This window comes from Clinocottus analis, unplaced genomic scaffold, assembly GCF_023055335.1.
Source record: "Clinocottus analis isolate CAN_PGR_092001 unplaced genomic scaffold, fCliAna1.0.p SCAF_21, whole genome shotgun sequence".
Lineage (NCBI taxonomy): Eukaryota > Metazoa > Chordata > Actinopteri > Perciformes > Cottidae > Clinocottus > Clinocottus analis.
This window is the reverse complement of record NW_027175943.1, coordinates 6,198,350-6,222,939: the sequence shown is the minus strand read 5'-3', so window position 1 is coordinate 6,222,939 and position 24,590 is coordinate 6,198,350. Positions and strand designations below refer to the sequence as shown.

Here is a 24,590-nt window from a genome sequence, read left to right as displayed (position 1 = left end):
CGTGCCTTGCTGGGGGCACACAGGCAGAGAGAGAGAGAGAGGGAGGGAAGGAGGGAGGGAGGGAGAGAGAGAGAGAGAGAGAGAGAGAGAGAGAGAGAGAGAGAGAGAGAGAGAGAGAGAGAGAGAGAGAGAGAGAGAGAGAGAGAGAGAGAGAGAGAGAGAGAGAGAGAGAGGCTATTTTGAAAGTGACCCCTCATTCAGGCAGCGACTGAGCAGCTGTCAGGAACCATGACTGAAGATGACGGATTCTGTTGTCGTGGAGGGATATGCCAGACTCAGAGATGGAAAAAAGGTCTTTAGCGTGTCAATATGTGTTGCTGACGGATGTGGGCAGAAGTCTTTCAGCGCACTTTCGTCTGTGCTTGAAAAAAAAAAAAACAACCAAGAAGTTTGTCTTTACTTTTGCTTTCTTTCACAGTGGAAAACTAGGTGGCTCGTTCTTCGCAAGCCGTCCCCAGTAGCAGGTAACGAAAACAACTCAAACTAACAGAAAGTAGCACCGGTCACTTGCGTTTCAAGCTGCTAGTCTGTGCGGGTTTTGCGCAGGGAATGCGCATGTTCGCTGCGCCACCGAGGAGGAGGCTGCGCTGGTGCGCGCGTGGTCCAGTTGCATAAGTCCTCTCTGTGTTGACGAGGCCTGGCTTCAGCTGTCTCTTGTCTTAAAATAAGAGTCAAGTGCGATTTGGAGTTTGTAAAAGTGAAGTTTTAAACCTGTTGTTGTATTTCAACCCTTTTTTTAAATATATACACGTGACAAAAGTACAAGAGCTGTAGTAAAAGTTTGTTTCTGTGTTGGATAAAAAAAAAAAAGTAGAGAAAGGTGAGTTGAAGTGATCCATTCAAAGCAGAAGCTACAAGTTAAGAAAGTAAAGTCAAATTTGAAAGACAACTCAACCATGCAGTTAAACAAAAGGTGAATATAATAAGTGTGCATTCATCATGTAATCTCTATAAAGTCATGAAATCTGCAGGTAGATTAAGACATCTTTCATGACTTCATAGAGATTACATGATGAATGCACATCTCACATCCTTTTACATTTGGCTAAATTACTGCATGTGTGGAACAAAATGACAGAAGAGGCAATGACAGTCCATGTAACGTGCAAATGTTGACAGTAAAGTCCGGTTAAACGTCTGAAATATCGTTTTAAATGTGTATTCATGAGTCAAATAGAATGCCACTGTTTCCTGCTTTGTGTCTGTACCTCAGTGTGTGTCTGTGTCGCCTCACTGTTGATGTAATGTGTCCACAGATTTTATTTTGACACTCAGAATGCGCATCGTACTATTTTTGTCTCCACGTTCACCGGCTTCCTCAAAGTGGATTTGCTAAAGACTGCGGCCGGCTGTATTTTTAGACGCTCCAGGAACTTGTTATTTATTCCCATTCACTGAGGAGGTTTCATCTTGCCTCGAGTGGAGTACGAGGTCGTCTCACCCGGCTGCAGCCCCTCCGGCCTCCTCGCATGTTGCGAATAAAAAAACGAGGATCTCCAAGTGACGAAGAAGCTATATTGCATCGCACAGAAAGGTGTCTTTGGATATCTGTCTCTGGACAGCTTAACGTGCTCTACAGATTAGACGGAGCGCTGCTCCTCTTCAGATCTTTGATGTCACTGTTATCACAGCTGTCACACACACACACACACACACACACACACACACACACACACACACACACACACACACACACAGTCTTGTTTTGTCAGTTGACACTGATTGTTTGAAGGTGCCAAAAGCCCACAGGACACTTCAACCGCTACTGTGTCCGAATACATCTTATTAGTGTTTGACAATGTCATTAGTTATGGATTCTATGGGCGGTGTTTCCAGTTACACACACACGCACACACACGCACACACAACATATATTGTTAATTGCAGATTAAGTACGGACTCCTACGTCGACACCAGAGGTATTCTCTTCCCACCGTTGCTCTCTGTCTCCTCCAGACTGCCTCCTGCTGCTGGTTTTCAAGGACAAGTCGGACAAAGCGCAGGGCAGCAGGGAGAGGACCAGTGTCACCTTGGAGGAGATCTGCGGCGTGGAGGCGGGACAGTGGTACGAAGGCGTGGCGTTTACTCTGGCCATCCTCTGCCTGAACCAGGCGGCTCTACTGGGCTTCGACAGCAAGGAGGTCCTGCAGGCGTGGGACGCCCGCCTGCGCTACAGCCTCGGAGAAGGTGGGGGGAGGAAGCGCCGCCTGTGCCTTTTTTTTTTTTTTTTGGTTTCTGTGTGTGTGTTTTTTTTTGTCCGTCACAGTTTGTACAGACATCCAGCAGGTTTGACCGCGCTCCGCTGGAATCAAAGCAATTCTCACCAAGCCGATGAGTTCATCCATCATGCTGGCAGGTTTCAGTGTTTGTGATGAACTTCAGTTTTCCAAACTGTGCCAAGGAACAAGCAATTTTCATGTCAAGTCAGTGTTTTTGCCCCGTTTTGAGAACCGGGGGCTCTAAAGTTTATGAAAAGAAAGAGCACAAGATAAAGAAACAAACAAATAAACCAACAAACTCTCCTCAGCGTGGCGCAAATTCATATTCAAAAGTAAAGCCGGGCTGTCACAGTGACAGAAAGATACATCAGCAAGCTATTATTAATTGATGTTTATGCTTCTTTTGTCTTTGCAAGATGAAATTGCTTGCTGACGTATCTGGGGTGATTTCTTTCTTTGAGGTTATGGATGATTTTCTAAATTCTTGTTGGCTTTTATGAAAACACTTTCTCATCTGGAGTTAAAATGTCATTCGCCTGAGAGATGAAAACCCTTTTTAATTAATGAAGGAATAAATGAAATGCTTATTTGAAGTGATTTAAAAGATGCCACTGATTCTGCAAGCCTGTGGCCTACAGTCCACTCACTGTGTGGGTTTATGCTATAAGTTCTATAAGTGACGAACACAAAGGGGCTAATTATAGCAGTGGACTGTTCGGCTGGTGGCTGGAGTCCAGCTGAATTTTAAAGCAGTCACTAATCACAGTGTTATGGGACCTGACTGGCAGAGGACATGGCGTTAAAGACAAACTCGCAGTTGTTCTCTCCAGTCTGAAGCGCGTGCCTGTGAAAATATCTGTGTTTGCTAGCTTTTATGGCCGCAAAGTTGTCCTCGAATGTGTGTGTGTGTGTGTAGTGAGTCCAGGCCCAAAGGTCACCTGTGGGCCGAGGGCCACTCTGTGCGGATCTTTTGTTGTTCTGTGAGTCTTTCTTAACTTGTGCAAAGACGTTTCCTCATCATCGCCTCCATCAGTCTCACCCGGCACGGTTTGTTCAGCGCAGTCACAGTCTGGACTCCACACGTGCTCTGAATGAAGTTCCCCGAACTCGCGGGCAGAAACACAAACACGATGCTCGTAGTTTCTAATTTTGCATCCAGTCATTTGTTTCTTATTAGCAGCCGTACACAGACTCGGCCATACAGATGTTTGTGACGGGCTGTGATTGGTTGCGTTCAGAGCTCGCTGATCTCACTCTGAGTCTGCAGCTGTTTCTCCTTTTTTATTGCTGAAGGAAATTAAATCCGTGTGGAAGTAATCCTTTGCTAAGGACGCGGTGGTTCTATCCCCCGTGAAGCTGAAACGCAACTATTTCCAACCTGTTGACAGTTTGAGAAATGGACTTCTGTCAGGTACTTGCATGTGTTAGTATGCATACAGGTATATGATCATGCGTGTCTGTTTTATGTGCCTTCCTGAATAATGATTATGTGAAACATGTGCAGGCTGAGAAGTCAACTTTATCAGAGCTCAAAACAGAAAGAAATCTTCTTTTTTACTTTTGCAATTTGTCTGCTAACTCGACTTCATGCTTTTGTAATGTTTAACCTGTAGTTTAATACCTGCACACCTCATTAAAGTGAATATCAACACATCCAAAAGAGGCTTTTAATACTTCTAAGACAGACTTTACTGGTCCAGGAAAGTCTCCACTGAAAAGAAGGGGTGGAAACGAATGGAAGATTTCATTGTTTGACTAGTTTCTCTGTTTCCTCAGTTCATAGATTCAGTGTTGGAGTCTTACCAGGGACCAAGCTGGAGAATGGACCCGCGACTCTTCATCTGTGCAACAACTTGCTCGCTCTCGCCAGAGACGTCCCTCCTGTTATTATTGGCCACTGGAACCTTCCAGACCTGCGCAGATATGGGCCTGTGCCCAATGGATTTGTGTTCGAGGGAGGATCACGATGTGGTTACTGTGAGTTTTTTGCTCTTAATGTTGTTGCTTTCACGCTACTTTAACAATACGATCGATCCCATACATTCCAGTGAGTACTTGACAAAATGGGATGCTTACAAAAACTGAACATCAACAGCAAAAATGACCGGAAAACAAATTAAAACAATTAATATATTGGAAAAAAAGGAGAAGAAATAACCTCGCACCATCACTATCTTCATCACAATAATGTCGAGAGTACAAGTGGGTCACATCATTAGAGGCTAACGGCTTATCAAATAAGTATTATCTCATTGGAGATGATTCATTTCTTGCTTTCATTCAACAGTGTGGAAGAGAGGCTCCTTCACAGGACAACAGTGTCACGAGTCGAACATTTTATTCTTCCATTTAGAGGAGGGAAAATGCTTTTGTTTGCGTTCATCATGGTTTCAATAATAATTATTCTATCATATTTTTTTAAGCTCCACAACCTTAGGCGATGAGTTCAAAAAGCCCCTTCTTTCTTCTTGGATCAGTCACGTTAGCGTTCATACTCGACGGATGACTGAAACCCTGCATTGCAACATACATCCGTTACTTAAAGCCATTCTGACTCCTCGGCCTGCTTGCTAAATACATTGCATGCGCTCTTAATCTCGGCACATCGTCAATGTGTTGCACCCGGCCCAGTTCCCTCTGCGGCCGGCCGATCGTAGCCGGTGGTTTGTTGGTTGTTGCGTCATCAGATATACTTCAATATCACACCAATTTGTCATCCAGTTTGGATAAACAATTGTATGTCGTTGCTCCATACTCTCTTCAGTTTGCCAGTATGTGGTTAACGCCCACGTACAGGTGCTGTTGTGGGTGATCTGGTTCGCTTGGATGAGTAATGGCAAGCACAGGATGTAAATGGCACTCAAATATCTTTCACTTGTTCTCATTAGTCCTCTGTGCTTTGTGCATAAAAAAAAAAACAACAGCCGCTTCATGACAACAAGGAACCTGCTGGAGGAAATCATTCAGTATTAATCTGTGCAGGATCACGCCCGCTGTGCCGAAAACTTGACTCCACGCGTCACTGTGGAGAAGTTGCTTTTGAGAATCTGAGCTCGGTTATAACCTTCCTAGCTGTGTGTGTGTGTGTGTGTGTAGGTAAACTACAGTGTACATCTTGGAACAGACATGAAGCCGTTAAAGCCGAGATGAGCGGCGTGTCAACACCTGCAGGGGACAGAGAGACACGAGTGGAACGCCAGCGACATCAGAGCATTGCAGACACTCGATGACCTCGCTGGAAACATGACACTTCAGTATGCAACGTGTGATTTATTTAGCTCCATTAAATCTTCTGCGGCGGTGAACAGGGAGACGTTCAGAAATCACGTCCACATTAAAGTCCAGAAAGACGGTAAAAGAAAGGGAACTGAGCGTCAACGTGAAGGTGCATATTAGTGCTTGAGTGTTGAAGGCGGTTGCATTCCTGTGACATGTAATCTCTCAGCGCAGTTTATCCACAGCAGAGGGAGAAGTGGTGTCACGGCGTTGAACCTGTCACTTGTGGTTGAAGCTGTATTTGTCCGACCTTTTGTCCTGTTGAGTTTATCCTTACTGATTCTAGTTTTTTTTTTTTTTCGAAGGATATGCGAGTCAAGTAGCCAAAGTGTGCCGCTCTGATGAGCCGTCGGAGGGGAAAGAAATCATCAATCCTGATACTTTATTAATCCCAGCGGGAAATTGCAGAGAAATCACACATGAATGACACATTAAAATATGCAACATGCTGTTATTACACTCAAGGAGGTTGACAAAGAAATATAATAATACAATTATAAATCAATACAATTTTAAATAGAGACTGAACAAACCATAAAAAGTAGATCCAACATAGATTACCAAGTCATCATTTTAGGAATTTATCAAGTAAAAAAGACACTTTTTTTTACATTTTGAAGATGTTTTTGAAAAGGAAACTTCTGACGGGCATATTTGCATATTTGATAAAAAATAACCATATGTAATGAGAAGTGGCTTCCCTACAGATTATTATCACCCAGCTCTTATTTTGAGCTTTTAGGAGGTTTTGGCGTCATCTTCCACTTGTTAACGCTTCCGTTCGGGGTGTTACGAAGTGAAAACTTGTGCCTATCGAGAGCAAGTTGCTGTAAGTCAGTTTGAGAATAGAAGAGTGTGTGTGTGTGTGTGTGTGTGTGTGTGTGTAGTGGTTACGCGAGATGTCTGTGAGCGAACACGTGTGCAGCAGTGAAGCAGAGCTCTGGTTTATCGGTGAGATGAACATCGTGCAGCAAAAGAGTCAGACATGTTTCTCGGTGGGTTTTAATGATGTTGCTGGCTGTCATCATCTAATGTGTTGTGTTTCTAGCGTGTTGTGCTGCTTTAAAGACAAGTGCCATTGTCCTGAAGAAGGTGTCGATCGTTCCTCTGGAGCAGCTGTTCCATAGATCACGGAGTTCATCTCACTTAAAAAGAAAGAAAAAAATAGAAAGAAATAGTGTGATTTACCGAAAAAATGAACTCGACTTTTAATTAAAGTTTGTGTACTTGGATGACATTTTTCTGAGTTAATAAATAAAAAGTCCACACACATTTTAATGAGTCCTTATTTTAAGTAGAAGAGACCCGAAGGGTCGACTTGAGTTGTTTTTCTTACTGTTTATGATCTTCATTGTGAACTAAATGAGTCGTCCTCCGGTCCGTTGGTGCTTTCAAAAAGAAAAGATGGACTCTTCAATCCAACCGAAGTAGTTTCTGTGCCAGAGGAGCACAATATGGGATAAGATTAATTACTTCAACTTCATTCGATTTCCATCATCCACACCAGCAGACAGTACATCTTACATGTTGACTGGTGCAGACATTTGTGCAGTTCACTGCCGACCTTTGACCCTGCTCATTGCAGGAGGAGTGTTGGGAATGTGATGGAGGCCTGTCTTGAGATGGGTGGTCTCAGGGACGGGGCGACACGTTGACCCTTTTAATGGCGACACTTTGTAACCAACAGCCAGTTGTATTGTCAGAGGGCTGTCAAGGGGCCTTGAGGGTCCACGACCTCTGACCTTTACATTCCTACATCACCTTTGATGCCACTCTAAATGTACGCGAAAGACCAACTGGGAGCATTGAAGAGGAATGTTCGATATTTCTTGTGACTTCATGTGATGTCTCAAACAGCAATTATCTTTTAAATCAGAAACTGTCAAGTACCAGTTATCACCAAACGCCCGGCCAGTTTCTTCTCTTAATATTTGATCACAGAGCTCTTGTTTTCATATTTTATTTCGGCAAAGTTGTTCTACGATTGTCCCCAAGTGGCTAATTCTTTTAGGCGTGAAAGCAACGCTTAGTCAACCCTCAGTCTTGTTCAAAGTCTCCAATTGTGAAAATGTCCCGTTTGTTCTCTTCCCTCTCCTCTCCAGGGGCCGGCGTTTTCCTGCTCGCCTCTGCCGAGAGCGAGCAGATCAGCTTTCTGTTCGACTGCATCGTCAGAGGCATCTCCCCCAACAGAGGCCCTTTTGGACTGCGGCCAGTTTTGCCAGGTCAGTACCAGAGCGGTGTTTCATTAAAAGCCGCTTCGCTGGAAAAAAGGAATGGAAAACCAGACTTTTGAGCGCGCAGAGGAGACAAGAAAGAAGGTGGATCTCTGTGTGGCGCTTATTTGGATCAATAATAGCCTGGTTGTTGCCAAGGAATATGAAGGAAAAAAAACAGGACGACAACTTTAAATTGTCGCAAAGCGTGCTTGGCTCCCCTGCTGTGCCTCCAGGGATTATCATAGCTGTGAGGTGTGCTGCCTTCCTGGAAGCCAACCATTTTTGGCACAATGAGTCAGAGGATTCCTCCGTGGATGGACACGCTTTGATGTGACTAAACTGTGACTGACAGCTGCTTTTATGTAATTGGGTAATCCTTTGAAGCAGTTTTTAATTTTAGTCGGACGCCCTAACCCCTGACTTAAGTGTACTGTGGTGAATGTAAAGCTTAGGGTCACCTTAAACATCAGCGAGGGGGTAACTACTGTACGAGCTGTGGTTATGGAAAGCAAATTGAATTGCGGTCTATGTTTAGTCGAGGGTGTAGTGCTACTGGTGGGCATGCGGCACAACGGGCCCAGGTCCAATTAGCCGTTAAGGTTTTTTATACTCTCGGTGAAGCAGGGCTGCCTCGCAAGATTTCAGTTACAGACGTCGAGCGCGAAGGTTAAATGATGGCCGTCGAGGATCTCCATTTTGGAATATTTGAAAACTTGAGGTCTAATAAGTTTTCAAACGAGTCGGTGGAATATTTGAATCCGCGCTGTGTAGCAGTGAAGTGTGTCTGTTTAATGAGCCGGCACATTTCCTCGCCCGGCTCCTCTTCTCCTGCCGCCCATCCAGAAAACCTGACAGTGTCTCGTCTTTGTAAGATGACGTCAGTTTAATTTCAGTGCTGAAAGTTGGGAAGCAAATTTAATTCCCGATAAGTTTGATAATCGATTATTGATTCAGGAATTGTTCGAGCAAAAATAGCAATATTTTTCTGCTCCAGCTTTGCAATTGTGATGATTTGCTGCTTTTCTTTGTGTTAGATGATAAGAAACGGATGTTTAAAAATAGTTTATTTTGACTGATCAATAGTTTTCAGTGGGACATTGTTTGGTATTTTCTGACAGTTTATGTCAAACAAATTCACGGTCGCCAGTCATCACGCCGCCAATGAAAACAAAGTACACGACTAAACGCGGACCGATACCTTCACAGACTCCCTGATGACCATAATGCAGCATTCAGGAGGTTAAATTATGGAGCCATTAGGAGACTGATCGCTGCACTTCTATTCGCCAGATGGCTGAATGAATGATGACGATGCATCATATCTGCTGCTTGCTGACACATGAGCCATACATTTTATTTCGACAATGATATAGCATGTACAGCTTGTTTCTAAAGCCCTGAAGTGGCCAACAAAGTGCAGATTTAAACTGAAAATGAACTCGTACCTTCAAACTATCTTTTTTTTCAAATGTTCCCCGCCTCAAATCACCAAATATTAGGTGGAAATGGTCTCTGACAACAGTATTCATGCACACCGTCATCCCTCCATCCTATCTTTTATTTATTGGGTGTTATTTTAATAACACATTTGGTCCAATATTCCTGAAGCTGTTGAACATTATCTGCTCTTCTGCCGTCTACTTTTCACACCTTCCATTTTCCACACTCGCAGTTTTATAAGAAAATGTCTCACCCGGTGTGCGACTTAACAGGAAATGTGGACCGGGCAGCTGCGGGCACTCGAGGATATTCTGGTTTTCACACATCTCGTCGCCCAGTCGCAGGTTGAGCTCATACCCCTGTTATTGTGCTGCGTAGTAGAATAAATAGCAGGGAGGATGTCTGAGGGGGAGCACGGGGTCAAAGTCACAGTTCACACAAGCGGAGCAGCCAAAGCCTCCTAATCACTCCGGGCATGTATGTAACCTCATCCACAGGATTCCACTGCCCTCCCCCGCCCCCCATGCGTTTCATACTCGGTCTCCCACCGCTCCTCGCTCTCATTTCATACTCTTCCTCTCCTCCGCGGCTCTTAATTGTGTCCCTCGTTCTCACTTGCGGTTCAACCTCTCTGTGTGTGTCTTTGTACGTGTCGCACACTGCTGCGGCGCCGCCTCTGTTTTCCTTCATTGCTGTTACGTTCCCCGGATCACTCATCAGCCTGTCACCCTTTTCCCTCTCCGGCTCTCTGTTTCTTCTCCCGGACACAAAGGATGACGCCCGAGAGGAACATTTAAAACTCGTATTAGCACCTTCATCTTGAAAAATTGAAAGTAATCAAAGCGCCCAGCGGATGACAATGTAGGAGATGAAGATTACAATGGCTGCTTCAGGATGAAGTGGAGAAAGTGAACTTGTTTTATTTCTACAGCCCAATATAACAAATCAATCAGCTGTGAGGATTGTCATGAGTGCTGTTAGTGTCCGTTTCTTATTGTTTATCATATACACATTGACTTTACATGAGAGGACTGCTCTTTGCCAGTTACAGTAGCCAGGAAGTCCTATTTTGGTGAAAGGGGAGCAGGTATTAGTGGAGCTTAGCTGAGACGAGGTAGCCACAAGAAATCCAGCGTGTGGTCGGCTGCGACACCTGCCAGCCGGAGAGAGATGACCCCGCTTCTTTCTGATCCGTGTGATGAATAGAGATTCAGCACGAGGTGGTAGAGATGCATTGGAGGCAGTAAAATACGTCTTTCTGTTTGGATGCAGCCATGACAATGTCAGGAAATATGTCAGTTTGTATTGATGATGCTCGCGAACATCGTACACGTTTACGTGCCGCTTAAAACCACCAACACACACCAGCTGTGTCATGAAAAGGAAAAACATTCCTACATTGGTGTCGTATTAAGATGATGTGTGTTTTCATCTTGAGGAAAACATCTCGTTACAATGGGAAAGCTATTTTAATGAGAACCTTCTGGCTTTGTTGAACACGTTTCAGGTGTCACTGGTACGAAGCATTTGTTTTTTCAAATGTGTGTACAGGCGTTGGAAATGCTCTGTGTATCTTCGTTGGACTCAAACCAGTTCAGATGACGAGTTTCCATCCGGCCAATAGTCAGAGTTGGGTAGTGCAGATGCACGGATGGTTTTCAGCAGGAAATCTGTGCCTCCTGATGTTTATGTGATAGCGAGACAAAGAGCTTTCGTATTTAAGTTCAAGATAAACGTGTATAATCAACATATCGCAGTAAATTGTAAAAGTTAAATGTTAGTTAAAGCCGGAAAACTCCAAATGTTCAATTTAAACCTCCAAATTCTGACTATAATATGACTTTTTTGACATCTTTGTGAACACCAGTAGGATATACAGTCGTTTTGCATATTTTTCACAGGATTTTAAAAGGAAAGGTGTAACTGTATGAGACGAGGGTCAGCGCTGGCTCACTAAAGTCATCCTACAGTTTGTCCCAGTCATCTTTTAAATGGAGGACACTTTTGTGGACTGCAAGTCGATATTCCACATGTAGGATGTGGACTTAACCACATGCAGAGTTCTGGTCCATTTGCCACTTTACTGCTGAGGCCACATTGGGTGGGGGGGGGGGGATCGATCCAGTGCGAAGAGTTGACCTTCCGAGGTACACGAATCCTTGAACGGCACCAACGATCTTCAGCCACTCGCCGCAGAGCGCCTGCCAACAGACCACGTGGCGACGCTAATAATAAACCCTGTAGTGTTACATAAATACTCTTCCCCTGTGTGACTGTTTTCTGCGCTTGTGCAAAGGCCTTTTACACTCACAGGATAAGCGATACACACAACACGCCTGCCGAGGTGCTTGTTGATTATTCTATGCACCCGCATCTTATTTCACGAGAGAGAGGCTCTTGTGGTTTCAGAGGCTCTCGAGAAACGTCCGGCGTCGCCATTAGTTTGTTTGAGGAATCCGTTGTAAGTCGATGGGCGTGTACGTTTTGTCGATTTTTATTCAATTAACTTGAGCCGTTGTGGGTTTTTCTTGGGATTCTTCCTCCAACAGACCCCAGTGCCAGTCAGACGAATTTGGAGGAGAGGTTGAACCACGAGGCCCAGGAGCTGGAGAAGCGACTGAGCATGCTCTCTCACAGGAGCAGCACAGGTACTTTAAAGTGGAAAAAAACGCTGAAACTGCACCTAAAAGTTTGGCGATTTGACAAAAACTGCTGCTTTTGAATGTGCGCCACATTCTCCCAAAGCACCCACAATCCTGGTTTAACTGCAGCGATCCCTCTTGCAGACTGCATACATTGGCTTTTAATGATGCTGCAATTAAGTTTTGACATTTATCGTTCCCGTTATGTGGCGAATACCGGGGAGAAAAACTGGCATAACGATATTAAGATGCTTTAAAAAATGCTTTATTGATGAAATAAATGTTACTGATGATGATATTAATAAAAAAAAATGCGTCAATGTTTGTGTCTTCCCGGGCAGTCTCGTCCTCATACTGCCCGTCCGCTGGGGGAGACGACCGCAGCATATCTGGCTCCTCCGACGCCTCCGACGCCAGCCAATCAGACGGCAGCATTGGCAGCCGAATGGCCATTTGGACCGAGCCGGCCTCCAACCCGCCTGACGGCGTCGGCCATTCGGGAGCCAAAGCGGCGCTACAGAGCATCGAGAAGCTGTCCGTCAACCAGGGAGGCGGAACCCGGCCTGTGGCCAAGCCCCCCCGGCAGCTCCAGGACATCGGCCGCCAGAGCTCGTCGGACAGCGGCATCGCCACCGGCAGCCATTCCTCTTACTCTGGAAGTTTCTCCTCCTATACAGGCAGCCTGGACATCGCCACCGGGGAGGACTTCGGCTCGGTTTTCAGCTTGCCTCCCCACTTGGCTCAAGAACTGAGCCCTTGTACATGCGCCACTGTCCCCGGACATGACTACCAAGTACCGACATCACTCAGGTATCTCTATGACAGCCCCAGGAGTCTGTTACAGGAGGGAAGCGGGGATGCCAAAGACAGTGAACCCTCCACCTCAGCTAAGGACCCGCCTGCCTCTTCAGGCCTCACCGCAGACTCGGCACAGGAGGAGGACGGCGGCGCCACAACCTCTGACAGTCACGCGGAAACTCCCGAAAGACAGTCAATGAGTGAACACTTACAAATCCCCTCAGAGGAGATTAAGAAAACCAGGTTGGCCTCGAGTGAAAACATCTGCAGCTCTCTCACATCTGTCTCCAAAACCATTGTGACTATCTGCTCAGTTTGTGGGGGATATAAGGTAAGTAGAAAAATATAGATTGCTCTTTTTTTTACATCCTTTTGGGTTAGCCTCAGATATAAGTGTCACTCTCTATTCCCGTGGGCCACCTGGTTACCTCAAAGAAATGGCATCCCCCTGTGTTTAAATGGTCTCCTGAACACGCTCTGCTGTATAATCCTCGTCATACAGTAGCAGCCTGTATGAGCAGGCCGCGGCATGGCGGTATCATCTGTTCTGTAGCTCGGCGTCAATATGACCTGTTGAGGTGTGCAGGCTGGACGGTGAAGCCGCTCGCGCTCACATTGCCCTTCTGTTCCAGAAGATGTCATCGTATGCAGAATGTTTGGACCTCGTGACTGACTTGTTTTTGTTGTGGCAGCTTCACTTTTATTACTCAAGCTAACGCTGTTGAGCTAAAGGGAGAATGACATGTAGTCGTCAAGCTGAATGGCATACACACGAGTGATGACAAAAATAAGCTTCTCGTAAAAACTCGGACGCGATGGTGCTTTTTCATCCTTGGTTTGTCCATCGTAGAGTTAGTGGTGATTTTTTTTTCTGGGGCTCAAAAGGGTGGTCATCACCGGAAAATGTCAGAAAGGCCTTTTAAAAAAAGAAAAAAAAAGGAGAACCCTGCGTGCAAGACATTTTAAAATATCTTGCGCTCTTGAGTTTAAAATTGAGTTATATTTTAGTTATGTGTCATTGTCATTGAATAAACTAATAGCTCCACCTACTGGCGGTGCATTTAGTTAAGAAAGCCAAATTGCTTTTGATTACCTGAACAAAATGTCTTCGCCTTTGTTTCTTTTCTTCAAGTCGTCCGTGAACTAAACTCAGTCTGTGAGTTGTTGGCCAGAAGCTCACGGATCAGACATGAGCAGTGTGGGAGGTTATTTATCACCCTCCGCCCGAGCAACACAATCCACTCTGTCGTGTTTATTGGCTCACAGTTAAAGGGCCAGTTCCAAAGAAAACATCACAACCACAATGTCAACTCACATTGTTGAGTATATTTATACAAGCATTGGGATGAGTTCATTATAATGAATTTGTACTATAATAGTCACTCTGTTGTCAACAGATTAGTTAGTTTTGGGCAGTTTGGACTTTTACAAAGACATATGCTCTGTGTGATTGACGTCATCTGACCGCCATGGACATGACATTGAGAGCATTTCGTCATTTCTCCTCACGACTTTGAAATATAAATGTATTTAAGTTACATTAGCAGTCCACTGTAGTGAGCTTGTAATGGATAAAGCTGGCCATATTGTATTTTCCTCTTGTCAACAAATCCCAGGAAAAGACAATGAGCTGACTGACAATATTGCAATATTGTAACCCGTTTTTACAGATTGACTTCTTCAGTAGGAACAATTGTCGTTTGGTGTAAAACCATAAAAAGGCTGCGGAAGTCTGAAGTGTTGAGAGTCCAATTACTGCGCTGTATGTTTTCCTCTTCTCGTGGGATTGTTGGCATTGTTGGTTCCTTTTCTTAAAATGCCTCTTAGGCGTGTAGCTTGTTATTGCTTTTTCTTCTAATTAAACCACTTTGCATTTCTAGAATTATTGAAGTTTGATTTTCTCTTCCGTCTCACAGGGGACGTCGTGCATCGCTGCAGGTGGTTCAGTGATACCTGCCATACCAGGTGAGTGTAATCAGTTGAAATATTGCATGCGCACTGCATGCATTGGATGTTGTGTGCATGAACAGAGTTTATGCATGTTGGAGAAACAACACATTCATAATATGCCGCGGCAGCCACAGCTTGCTGGTTTGTTTGGAGAGATTTGGGGTTTCTTTGCCTCCAGGACGTCATATTTTCAATCCAGCAGATCAAAGTGTTGACAGATCACCCAGCACCGCCAGTAAATACTCCACTGCAGCGAGGAACATGCTGGAGAAACCCTGTGCCTCGCCCGGGTCTGGAAAAATCCACAGCTTTGAGAAGCCCACAGTGAGGAGAATGGAGGATTCACTGCTGCCAAAAAAAGGGAGAGAGAAATTAGTCAGTCTCCTCGCTGATCTGCTCGGCTTCCCAAATGCGGATCGACAGCTTGAGGCAAAGACGAACAGACTGAACCTTTATGAGTCAATGAGCCCTAGTTTTGGAAATGAGCTCAAATCTGCACCAACTGGCACCTGTGTGCCATCACAAGAAGACAAAAGAGCCGTCGTCTATGAGAACTGTTTAAAGTGTCGAGCAGAGCACTGCAGCCCTCCTGCGCGGGTCGCACCGGCAGAAATGAACCGCAACAGGAGCTTTCCCGCTTTCCAAACCTTTCCAACTCGAGAACAGCGCCTCGAGAACAGCCAAGGACAGGAAGCGGCTGTTCTTGAGGAGCCGCCGTATCGAGCTCCCGATGACGGCTCGCAGGGCGTGGCCACGCCCCGTCTGCATGAAGAGATGAGCCAAGGTAAGAGGCCTCTTCTCCGGGTTTCCTCTTCCACTCACAACGAAGCTTCTCCGATTCCCCTGGCGTCCTTTTCCTTCTTCTGCGGAGCTTCGACGCCGATCTCCTCTTTGTCTCCGTTCTGTTCTCGTTATCCTCAATAAAAAAAGAAAGAAAGAAACTTCCCTTCCTTCTGGCTTCTTTTGTTTAATCAACTGCTTGTTTTTCTCTCCGCACTGTGCTGCGTTTCCTTTTGTTGTGTTGCTCGTACAATTGAGTTTGAGGGCTTTGAAAAGTAAAGGGGGCTTAAGTTGTTAGTGGATGAATTATGAAATCATAAATTATGTACAGGCTCCACGAGAGACTTGCACCTCTTTAAAACAGTTTCAACAAATACCAAACTCTATAACCCTCTAAACCTAAACAGTATTTATTGTACAAGTACACTAATAAACTGGCTATATTTAGAACAATAAATCTACTGAGCTGATATTTGCTTAATACAATAAATCTATATTTATGTGAACCAATAAGTAACACAGAGAGCAGGACATGAAATGACACTAACCGGCGGCATGTTTCACCTCTTTGTGATGTCTTTTTGCACGTTATCAATACAGCTCTTATTTCCAGCAGGGATGCTATTGCCCTATATTAGAGTAATAGTTGGTGTTATTGTGAGTTGATGAGTCAATCCACTGTTATTTGTTTCCGAAGGAATTAATTTACACCCAAAGAGCACCGTGTCTGATTTGATTCCCAAAATGGATTAAAAAACAATGTGGGATAATAATCATGTGTTGGGTATTGGCACAAGAGGTTTCAGTTTAATTTCTAATATTTAAAAGCGCCTGTGTTTTTCTCTCCCACCAGACAAAAGGCTTAAGAGTAAAGAGGAAAGACGCAGAGCTGATCCTTCTTATGAGATCATGGAGAGCCGGGCGCCGGAGAGGAACTCTGAGGTATGCCCGTTCATAACGCTAATCCGCTTTATGCTATCAACCACTGACACATTGGGACTGCAACTTATTGCGAGTTGAGTTGAGCTTAACATTTTGGGGCAATTGTCTGATATCAAGGGAGCACTATGGGAATAATTGGCGCAAGTAATATCTCATATTGCACATTAAGTTAGGGGGAGTAGTTCGTTGTAGTAGTTTTCAACTCGTCCTGTTGAGAAAGTCTGGATTGTCTCAGAGATGATCTCGGTCAACGCGCTTAGGACTTCCTCGTTGGTCTTTGATGAGACACGTTGTTCTCAGAGGTGTTTATTCAGCCAAAAGGAAGGAAAGTCGAGCAGCAGTAGGGTTGGACAATAAGACCTCAGAAGTAACTATTTAACTCAGTACATTATGTATTATCTCTTACGTTATAAAGATTTGTACAGGAATATGTACTCACTCTCTGAACCTGTTCTTAGTTGTTGTAGCTCTATTTAAAAGGATGATTTGATATTTTGGTTTGTTTATGGGTTTAACAAACTAAATATAGCATGTTCATTATCAACGTCAGAGGTGAGGGTTTCTGGAAGTTGGGAGCCATGCTAGCAGTTTCTTCCTGCTGTAAGTCTTTATGCTAAGCTAAGCTAGTTGCCTTCTTGATCTTCACACCGAGATATGGGAGTGGCAAAAATCCCCTGATGTAACTTGTGGGTGGAAAGTAAATATGTGTATTCCACAATATATTCATCTCAACATATTGTGTTGGGTACAGATCATTTATTCATGCCAGCGGGACATCACAAGCCTTGATGCTGGAAAGTCCGAATATGAAACATGAAAAAAAAACAATACAAGAAGTTGTCAATTTAAAGTGTACCAGTATACAGCGATCTTCTGAATGTGAGGAAAGTGGCCTCTCAATAACACTGAAAGCAACATGGCTGCACTCCGCCACCCATTTTCACACCACGATAACTGTGCTTACAGTGTCTGTCTCGAATTAAAGATTACATGGCTGCAATGTAAAAGGCATGGTCATCCATCCACGACGATGAACAATTGCAGACAGTGTTTCGACATGGAGGACACGGCCCCGAGCTCTCGGTAAACCCGGAGTTTGGGCCTCTGTCCGTAAACACTCCTGACGTGTCCACCGAGCTGTCGGGGACAAAGTCGTCGCGGCACTTCTTAAGTCATACGTTTATGTGTTTCCTCGCTGCCCGCAAATTCTAATCACCAGAGCGCACTGTCTGTGTGTCCCGCAGGCAGAAGAGAAAAGCAAGTACGAGCTGATGGGCAGCTGTGGTCAGCAGAGGTTCCTTCAGGAGACTCCAGGTGAGTGAGACCGACATCAAGCAGGGAGTTTAATCCGGCTGTTGTTCTCGACCAGGACGGCTAAATCATGCAGATCGTCGGTTGTGGCAATGATGTCTGAACGAAACCCAGGCTCCCAACGAAAACCAGGACTCGCTGCCAAAAAAGTGAATTAAATTCATGACTCATGCACTTGAGTGAACACGAGCTATAAGCACATCCCGGGTTTCTTGTTGTGCGCGAAGAAATAAATGAATTGAAGCTCATTCAGTTTGGGAAATGGCCGCCATTGATGACGTGAGGAACGGACACGTACACCACGCGCATGATGTTTACTCAGCTCTATTCAAGGTAATGGACTGTGACAATGAGAGGAAGTTGTTTTCATGAAGTATATCAAACACAGAGCTGCATAAACACTCGTAACATGAGAGCCAGATGCAGCAACTCCTCGTGAATTTAAACTTCGGAAAGTACGACAGTACATTAAAGCAGAATGCCCATACGAACTAGTCTTTACATAGTATTTACAACGAGTAACTGCCATGTTGCAGAGCTAAATAACCAACTAACCAGATGCACAAAAGAAAAAACCATGTTAGGTCAGGGACAAATTGGGGAAATTGTGTTCATTGATGTAAAATCAGACAAAGAAAGAAAAGAAACATGCACTTTTATTAATCCCCTTGAGGAAATTCTTCTCTGCATTTGACCCATCCTTGATTAAGGAGCAGTGGGCTGCCCTGTGAGGCGCCCGGAGATGAGTCACATATGAAATTTGACTTGCTTTTAATATCATTTGGAATAAAGAGCCCGGGTCAGCAGCCTCTCTTTTGTCATCGTGTAGCAGCCAGCTCACTGCAGCGCCAACATTTATTTGCCCATCTGCATTTTTTTGCAACGCCATTAACTGGAGTTGCATAAGAGCCGATTGTGTCGAGAGGACGAGATGTCCAAACAAACAGAGAGCGCGGCGATGTGTGACGGGATACCTGCCCTGATGCTGAGGTGAGAGGACAGCTGTCAGGGGACTTTTGGCCACTTAAGCATCCCACACTCCGAAACATGCCCTCAGTCTAATGCACACCTGCTCTAGGAAGTCCCAGCAGCTGTCACCATGTGGCACCGAACCCATCAGTCATGGTCATGTACCTACACACACACACATACACACACACGGCTCGCCTCCCCATGTCATCTTCCCCATCAACCTGCCTCAGCAAGCAATTAATGGACGGGGACAGGCAGGAGGCGGCCACGTCCGGTGGCTCAAGTTTACTTGAGGAGGATGACAACTGAAATGAGTAAAAGATTTTGAGGTGACGGGATCGTAGTCCGGGAACACTTTTGTGCATTTAGCAGTTACTACTGTTGGTGTTATATTCATGTATTTGGTTCCACATCGAGAGATCGGTTCAGGCTGTCCTGTTGTGCAAGCGTTAAGAAGTTTCACTCTGGCATTACTATTCTTGATGCCACTATACTCTGTATAAAAGTATAATGTCTCCATTTCTATTGGACACATTTTCCACAAAACTATATGAGATAAAGTTTGTGTTGTGTCCGATTTTTTTTAAAGATTAATCCTTAGTAAGTTCAAGTGTTCGGCTTTTGTTCGGACTTTTTTCAGGGAGGTGTTCAACTTTCTAGGAATGTTTTTCCCTTCACATTTATATAGTTATATACCTTGGGCTGAATAACAAAAACACCTGTATGTATAATGCAATACAGCAAAAAAAACCAACTACATCCTCCAAAATGAGTTCCGTCACCAAAATATAGCATTCATGAAATATAGCAGACACACCATCTCATTTTATGAAAAAGTCAGCATTGTGGGATTGCATGAAACTCCCACCAGAGAGGCCATGGCTGTGGTTTCTTTGGCCCGATCATGTGATTTGATGAGGAAAAGTTTCTTGTGGGAAGCTGGTGAGGGATCATGACCAAAGTTGTTTGTTTTATTCACCAGTAACCATCACGTAAACGCTCAAGATACCTAAAAATACTGCTTAACAGAGCACAAAGTTTGTCCTTTTACTTGAGAAATATTTCTCTGTGCTTCTATTTTGAGTAAAGTCATAACTCCTCTGGGTTTTCCGACATGTTTCCACCTCCACCTCCGTGTCTGTCTGCTGGAATAACACGTAAAAGGTGGAAACCCGGCTTGAACAGGCCTCTCTCTCTCTGAAGACACGGCTGTCATTAAACCCGCCATGTTCCCCCTTTAAGAGCCACGGACATTGTGAACTCTGGTCGCTGAGCTCAGCCAGGTCTTTCCCTCCTGGGCAGAGTGGATGATGGGAAAGTCCTTCAGCCTCATAGCTGTGTTTTATAACGCCTGTTGTGATGGCAGCCATTAGAAAACACAACTCTCGTGCGAGGGCTGCTTGGCGTTTGATCAATCAGGGGTCGGGCCTGTGAGACGTCGCCGAAGGCGGCGCCCGCCGAGACTCTGCTGGCGTCTCAAGGCCTCTCGCCGAGCACATGAGTGTCCCATGGGGTTGTCGCCTGTTGCGTTTTTGTCAAAGTGCGTGAAATCTTTTTCGTCCCAAAAGGGTGACGCCTCACCCAGCCTTTCAACACAATTTTATAACGCTGTACCTCACGATGTTTCAAAGTGTAATTACGCCATGGCTGTAACAATACAGAAACCACGACACTGAAACTAATGTGTTTTAAGCCGTGCATATTAACTGGAACGGGGGTATAATAACTGTAATCGTCTCCTGATAGCCTCATTAGTAAATGCGCGCGGCTGAGCTGCTTTTTGTTGTTGCGCTCCTCCTGCTGTCGGGATCATCTTCCACACAAAGCAACTGTAATTACACGATCAGTTTCTGCGATCTACATATTCCCCTTCACCTTCAAACATCGGCCCACGTGCAGTAACTTCATGCACGTGTTGCCACTTTGTACTGCGTGTCTGTTTCAAAGCGGGTGAGCTAATGGACGCCCTGGTGAAGGCTCAGTGTTCAGAATCTGGTGGCAACTAGCTGCCCAGTCGCAAACTGCGACTCGCTGAACGCTCCCGCGCTCACTCCTCCCTTGAGACTGAAGCGACGTGGTCACGTGACCACAGCTTTAACAAGCAGGTCGGAGAACTACGGTGGCCTTCAGGCAGGATGAAAACATAAAAGGCTCTCGCTGGAGCCGGCGTTTGATTTGTCCGTTCGAGGCGGTGCAACAGGTCGCGCCCACTGAAGAGCCCCGTATGTTGCTAAGACGTGCTCCTCTGCATGTAATTATATTCCATTTCTGCTCCTGGATCCCGCCAAATGTGACACACTGGCTCTTTAACTGCTGGTAGAGCTCGATGCTGTGGGATGATGATGATGATTTTGAATGCGTGTTGCCGATAATCAGTGCTGATGTGGGTGACCTAATTTCATCAATCAGTCTCCATTAATGTGTTTTTTCTACTCGGTGTTCTAAAAGTAACATTACAATCAAATGTTCACATCACAGAGCTGATATTTGTACATGTTTTATACAGTTGCATTGCTTCTTGAGGTGTTTGCTGTTTTATTTGTAATTCTGCTTGTTTTCAGATTGCAATTTATAGCAATTATTCTTTGTATATCCGTCTCAAGCCAATTGTGTGAATGTATAATTATTTTTAACACTGGTTTACTAATTCAAAATATACAATCTGCCAGGGATTTGCACCCCTGTTGGTGTTCCCAATATCGGAGAAATGAATCTGCTTAAATGGATTTTGTGTGATATTTTGTGAGATTAATAAAACTTTGCGTCAGTAAACACACAAAGTTTTCTACACGTTTTAAAGAACTGAACGTTGGATATGTAGCGCTGCCGGTGGAGTTAAAAGGTGAATAAGAGGAATTTTACAGCCTCATAATATTAAATGACCCTAATGGATCCATAAATTTTCCCTTGGGCCGAACTAATTATGCATAATTAGCCTCTGGGGGAAAGGGACACGCTGTGTGCCGGTGAAGCTGCTGATGTCAGAGCTGCTGCGGTGCCTTACTGTTAAAGAGAATATAATAACTTCAATGCAGGTGTCTATATTTTAATGACTCTTATTAACGTTCGGCTGTGGATGAGGACGGCCTCAAGACTTCCCAACTCTGGAGGGAAAAGTCTTCCAGCTTTTGATGAAGGTTATAATAACAAAGCCGTATCCTTCATTCCGTCATAGTTATCGTTTCATTAAGGTCATAATGACAATAAAATGATTAAAAAAAGTCCCCCTCTTTTAAATGTGTGCCAGAGTTATTTTATAAATGATTTAATATTACAACACATCCAGTGAAAGGACACGTGGAGTGTTGTCTCCATAGCGTATTGCTCTGTGTCATAGATCTCCAAAAAACACACACAAATATTGTTTATTACAACGAAAGATTGAAACAAATTCCTGAGCAAAACACCTGTGTTCTTTGTAATGAATAAATAGTCATCTAAATGCAACTATATGCCTCCTTCGTGTGTATAAAACAGAGTTATTTGGCTTCAAAGACGAATCTTGTTCGCAGGAAGAACTACTTGTTAGTTTGAGTCTCTTCTCTGGTTTTGTTATTCGGGTAATAAGAAGCACGACACAAATTTAACAAAACTCAATTAACACTCTTGTGTTGACAGGGCCAGTGTTCGTTTTCCCTCCAGAGGCGCCGCTCTCCGAAAGGCTTCGCAGTGAAGGTGCGACGTATGTGAATATTCCCGTTAGTCCCACGTCCAAGAAGCAGCTCAACTACATGGAGCTGGAGCTGCAGGAGCCGGCCCCCGGCCCCAGAGGGGCCGTCACACACCTCCCCCCTCAGAGTAAGGCATGCATACGCTTCTGATGAGTCCTGATATCCAACCAGCTTCTCTCTGAAGCCGTCAGTACCTTCTTTGACTCATTGAGACGTCAGCATGTTAAACAGTTCGGGGCAAAACAAGTAGGAGGGATATTTTAGTAATGGCAATATTTTTGGATTATTGTCTTGATCTTCTTTTTACTGATATTGCGTCATATTTGATATACTTCAGCACGCACACCGAACTCCTTTGCTATTATTAGACGTATATTAAATCATGCTTTTAATCAACTGTTCCGCTGTCTGAATGTTAATCACGATATCAATCTGTGAACCGGAGAGCCGCCCGAACGGACATATTGTAAATCATCTTCAATGTAAACTGGAAGATCACGAGTGGCCGTCAATGCATATTCAGATGCTCATCAGAAATCCATGAAAGATTCATGAGAATATCTCATGAGGACATTTAGTTGTTTTTTTTATATAAGCTGGTGTTTAAAGCGACGGTTTGAATTTAAAAAAAAATCCTGAATTGATTCAACTTTCTGCGAAATGACCTCAGTCTTGACCTTTTGTTCTCGCCTTTGTTCACACGGCGTTGAAAGCTTTTGCACTTGTGCTCGTGTTTCTGATCCGTGCAGCATTGTTAAAAAAAAAAAAAGAAGCAATATTTAAAAAAGATGTTCAAGTCCTGCAGACGGGTAAGAAAGCCAACTTAAAACAAACCAGGATATCCAAACCTAGAGGACGAAAAGTCTCTCTCTGTACACGGCGAGTCTGTAATTCTACTTCACATCGTCTGACTCACTGGAATCGCCCCCCAAACGAGTCGGCGGATTCCCTTTCGCTCCTCTTTTAAAGACAGCCGGGTCCCGGTCATCAGAGGCGCCGTAATTGACGGACGAGTCGGCTGCCGGCATCACCGCCCTCGGGAATACGAGGACCGCTCAGACTCTGCCACGGGAGAGGTTAATATCTAATGTCAGCAATGCACGCGGCCTCAATCTGTCTCCCGGGAGAAGAGGGCGTCCCATCTCCACACTGGAAGCGGGTCGCTGGGCATTCGGACCACAGCTGTGACTTCACTGGCTCAAATGGGATCCTCCTCCAATGGCCAGGTGTCTCAATCTCCTGTGGAGTCCATTACTCGAGCAGGAGGCCACGCTCGGCAGTGATTATTCGTGCGGCCGCAGGGAGCTTTCTGCTTTAACGCGGCCATCATTTGGCGCCCTCCTTTTTGTGTGGAAATCAAATAAGCAAGATGTCGGGGGTTAAGTGGCGTGTGTATGGAAGGCTATGCAAGCGCGGATTATAAAGGCTTCAGATGAATCTATGCCAATGTTTTTCTGCTTTGTGTGGCGACACTCAGTCGCATTCTCCAAGCTGCCATGTTGGCAGCCGGGCAGAGAGCCACTTAACTCTGAACTCTCTTGGCAAGAATTGGATTTTTTTTTTTTATTTTAACGCTGATTCAGCGATGCCTTTGTTGCATCCGACAACAAAAATGGTCTTCACCGCATTAAAAGGTCAGGGTTACAATTTGCTGCAGCTCATGATTTAAAGGAAAGGTTTTGTCCAATAGGACGATACCCAAGAACGTTCATTTTACTGTTACACAAGACTGATATAAACGGCATATATATTCATATCAGAAATCGCTCGTTTCGTCTACTGTTTTTTGTCACTGCTCGACGATGGAGCCAGATGTGCTGACGGTATTTGTGCCTCGGCTCCAGAGGTTGTGTCACAGGGCGAGCGGTGGCGAGCAAAGTTTACTGTTATGCACGACATAAGACTTTTCATAAGACTTCTTGTATCTGCAGTCAAAACATGTTGTCAGGGGAAGGAACCGGGAGTCCCGGCTTCGCAGTGTGGAAACTTTGGGAGAGAAACACAGCCCACAGTATCTTCATAGCGTGCCACAGAGCGGCCTGTAAAAACATCTAAAATGAAAAGTTTCCACGAAAAAAATCAATCCGCCCAATGCCACGATGAAAAAGCAGCAAACCAAACGACAGAGTGTTGAATATTAACTCCGCAGTGATTTTTGTCTCGACAGGAAAGAGCTCCACCAAGTACGCCCAGATCGACATCACCGCTACGGAGACGGCCCACAAAGTGGGCACGCAGCACGCCCTGGGGCGCCAGGAGGGCCTTCACACCCTGGATCTGAGGAGGAAGGGGACGCCACATTGATTTCTTCATCACCGAACTGTTCGCCTCAGCACGGTGGTGTTTTTTCTCCCCGTGACAGCGCACTACATC

General features: G+C 44.8%; 1 protein-coding gene across 1 annotated transcript; it reads left to right on the top strand.

Moving 5' to 3' along the window:
- Positions 1 to 138: 138 nt before the first annotated feature.
- LOC137792587 (protein Dok-7-like) lies at positions 139 to 24,590 on the top strand. Its single transcript, XM_068588324.1, has 14 exons — positions 139 to 292; positions 419 to 464; positions 1,957 to 2,187; positions 3,996 to 4,196; positions 7,598 to 7,717; positions 11,701 to 11,799; positions 12,135 to 12,922; positions 14,508 to 14,556; positions 14,744 to 14,865; positions 15,208 to 15,325; positions 16,175 to 16,263; positions 17,508 to 17,577; positions 22,165 to 22,344; positions 24,385 to 24,590. Exons 1-14 carry the CDS (start codon positions 239 to 241, stop codon positions 24,519 to 24,521), a joined length of 2,304 nt encoding a protein of 767 aa, XP_068444425.1. The 5' UTR covers positions 139 to 238; the 3' UTR covers positions 24,522 to 24,590.

Excerpts from the sequence above, each read along its gene's own strand:
- LOC137792587 (XM_068588324.1), top strand. The coding sequence starts at position 239 with ATGACGGATTCTGTTGTCGTGGAGGGATATGCCAGACTCAGAGATGGA. Across the intron at positions 7,718-11,700 it reads ACTGCGGCCAGTTTTGCCAG|ACCCCAGTGCCAGTCAGACG; the intron begins GTCAGTACCAGA and ends TTCCTCCAACAG. Across the intron at positions 16,264-17,507 it reads CGCCGGAGAGGAACTCTGAG|GCAGAAGAGAAAAGCAAGTA; the intron begins GTATGCCCGTTC and ends TGTGTCCCGCAG.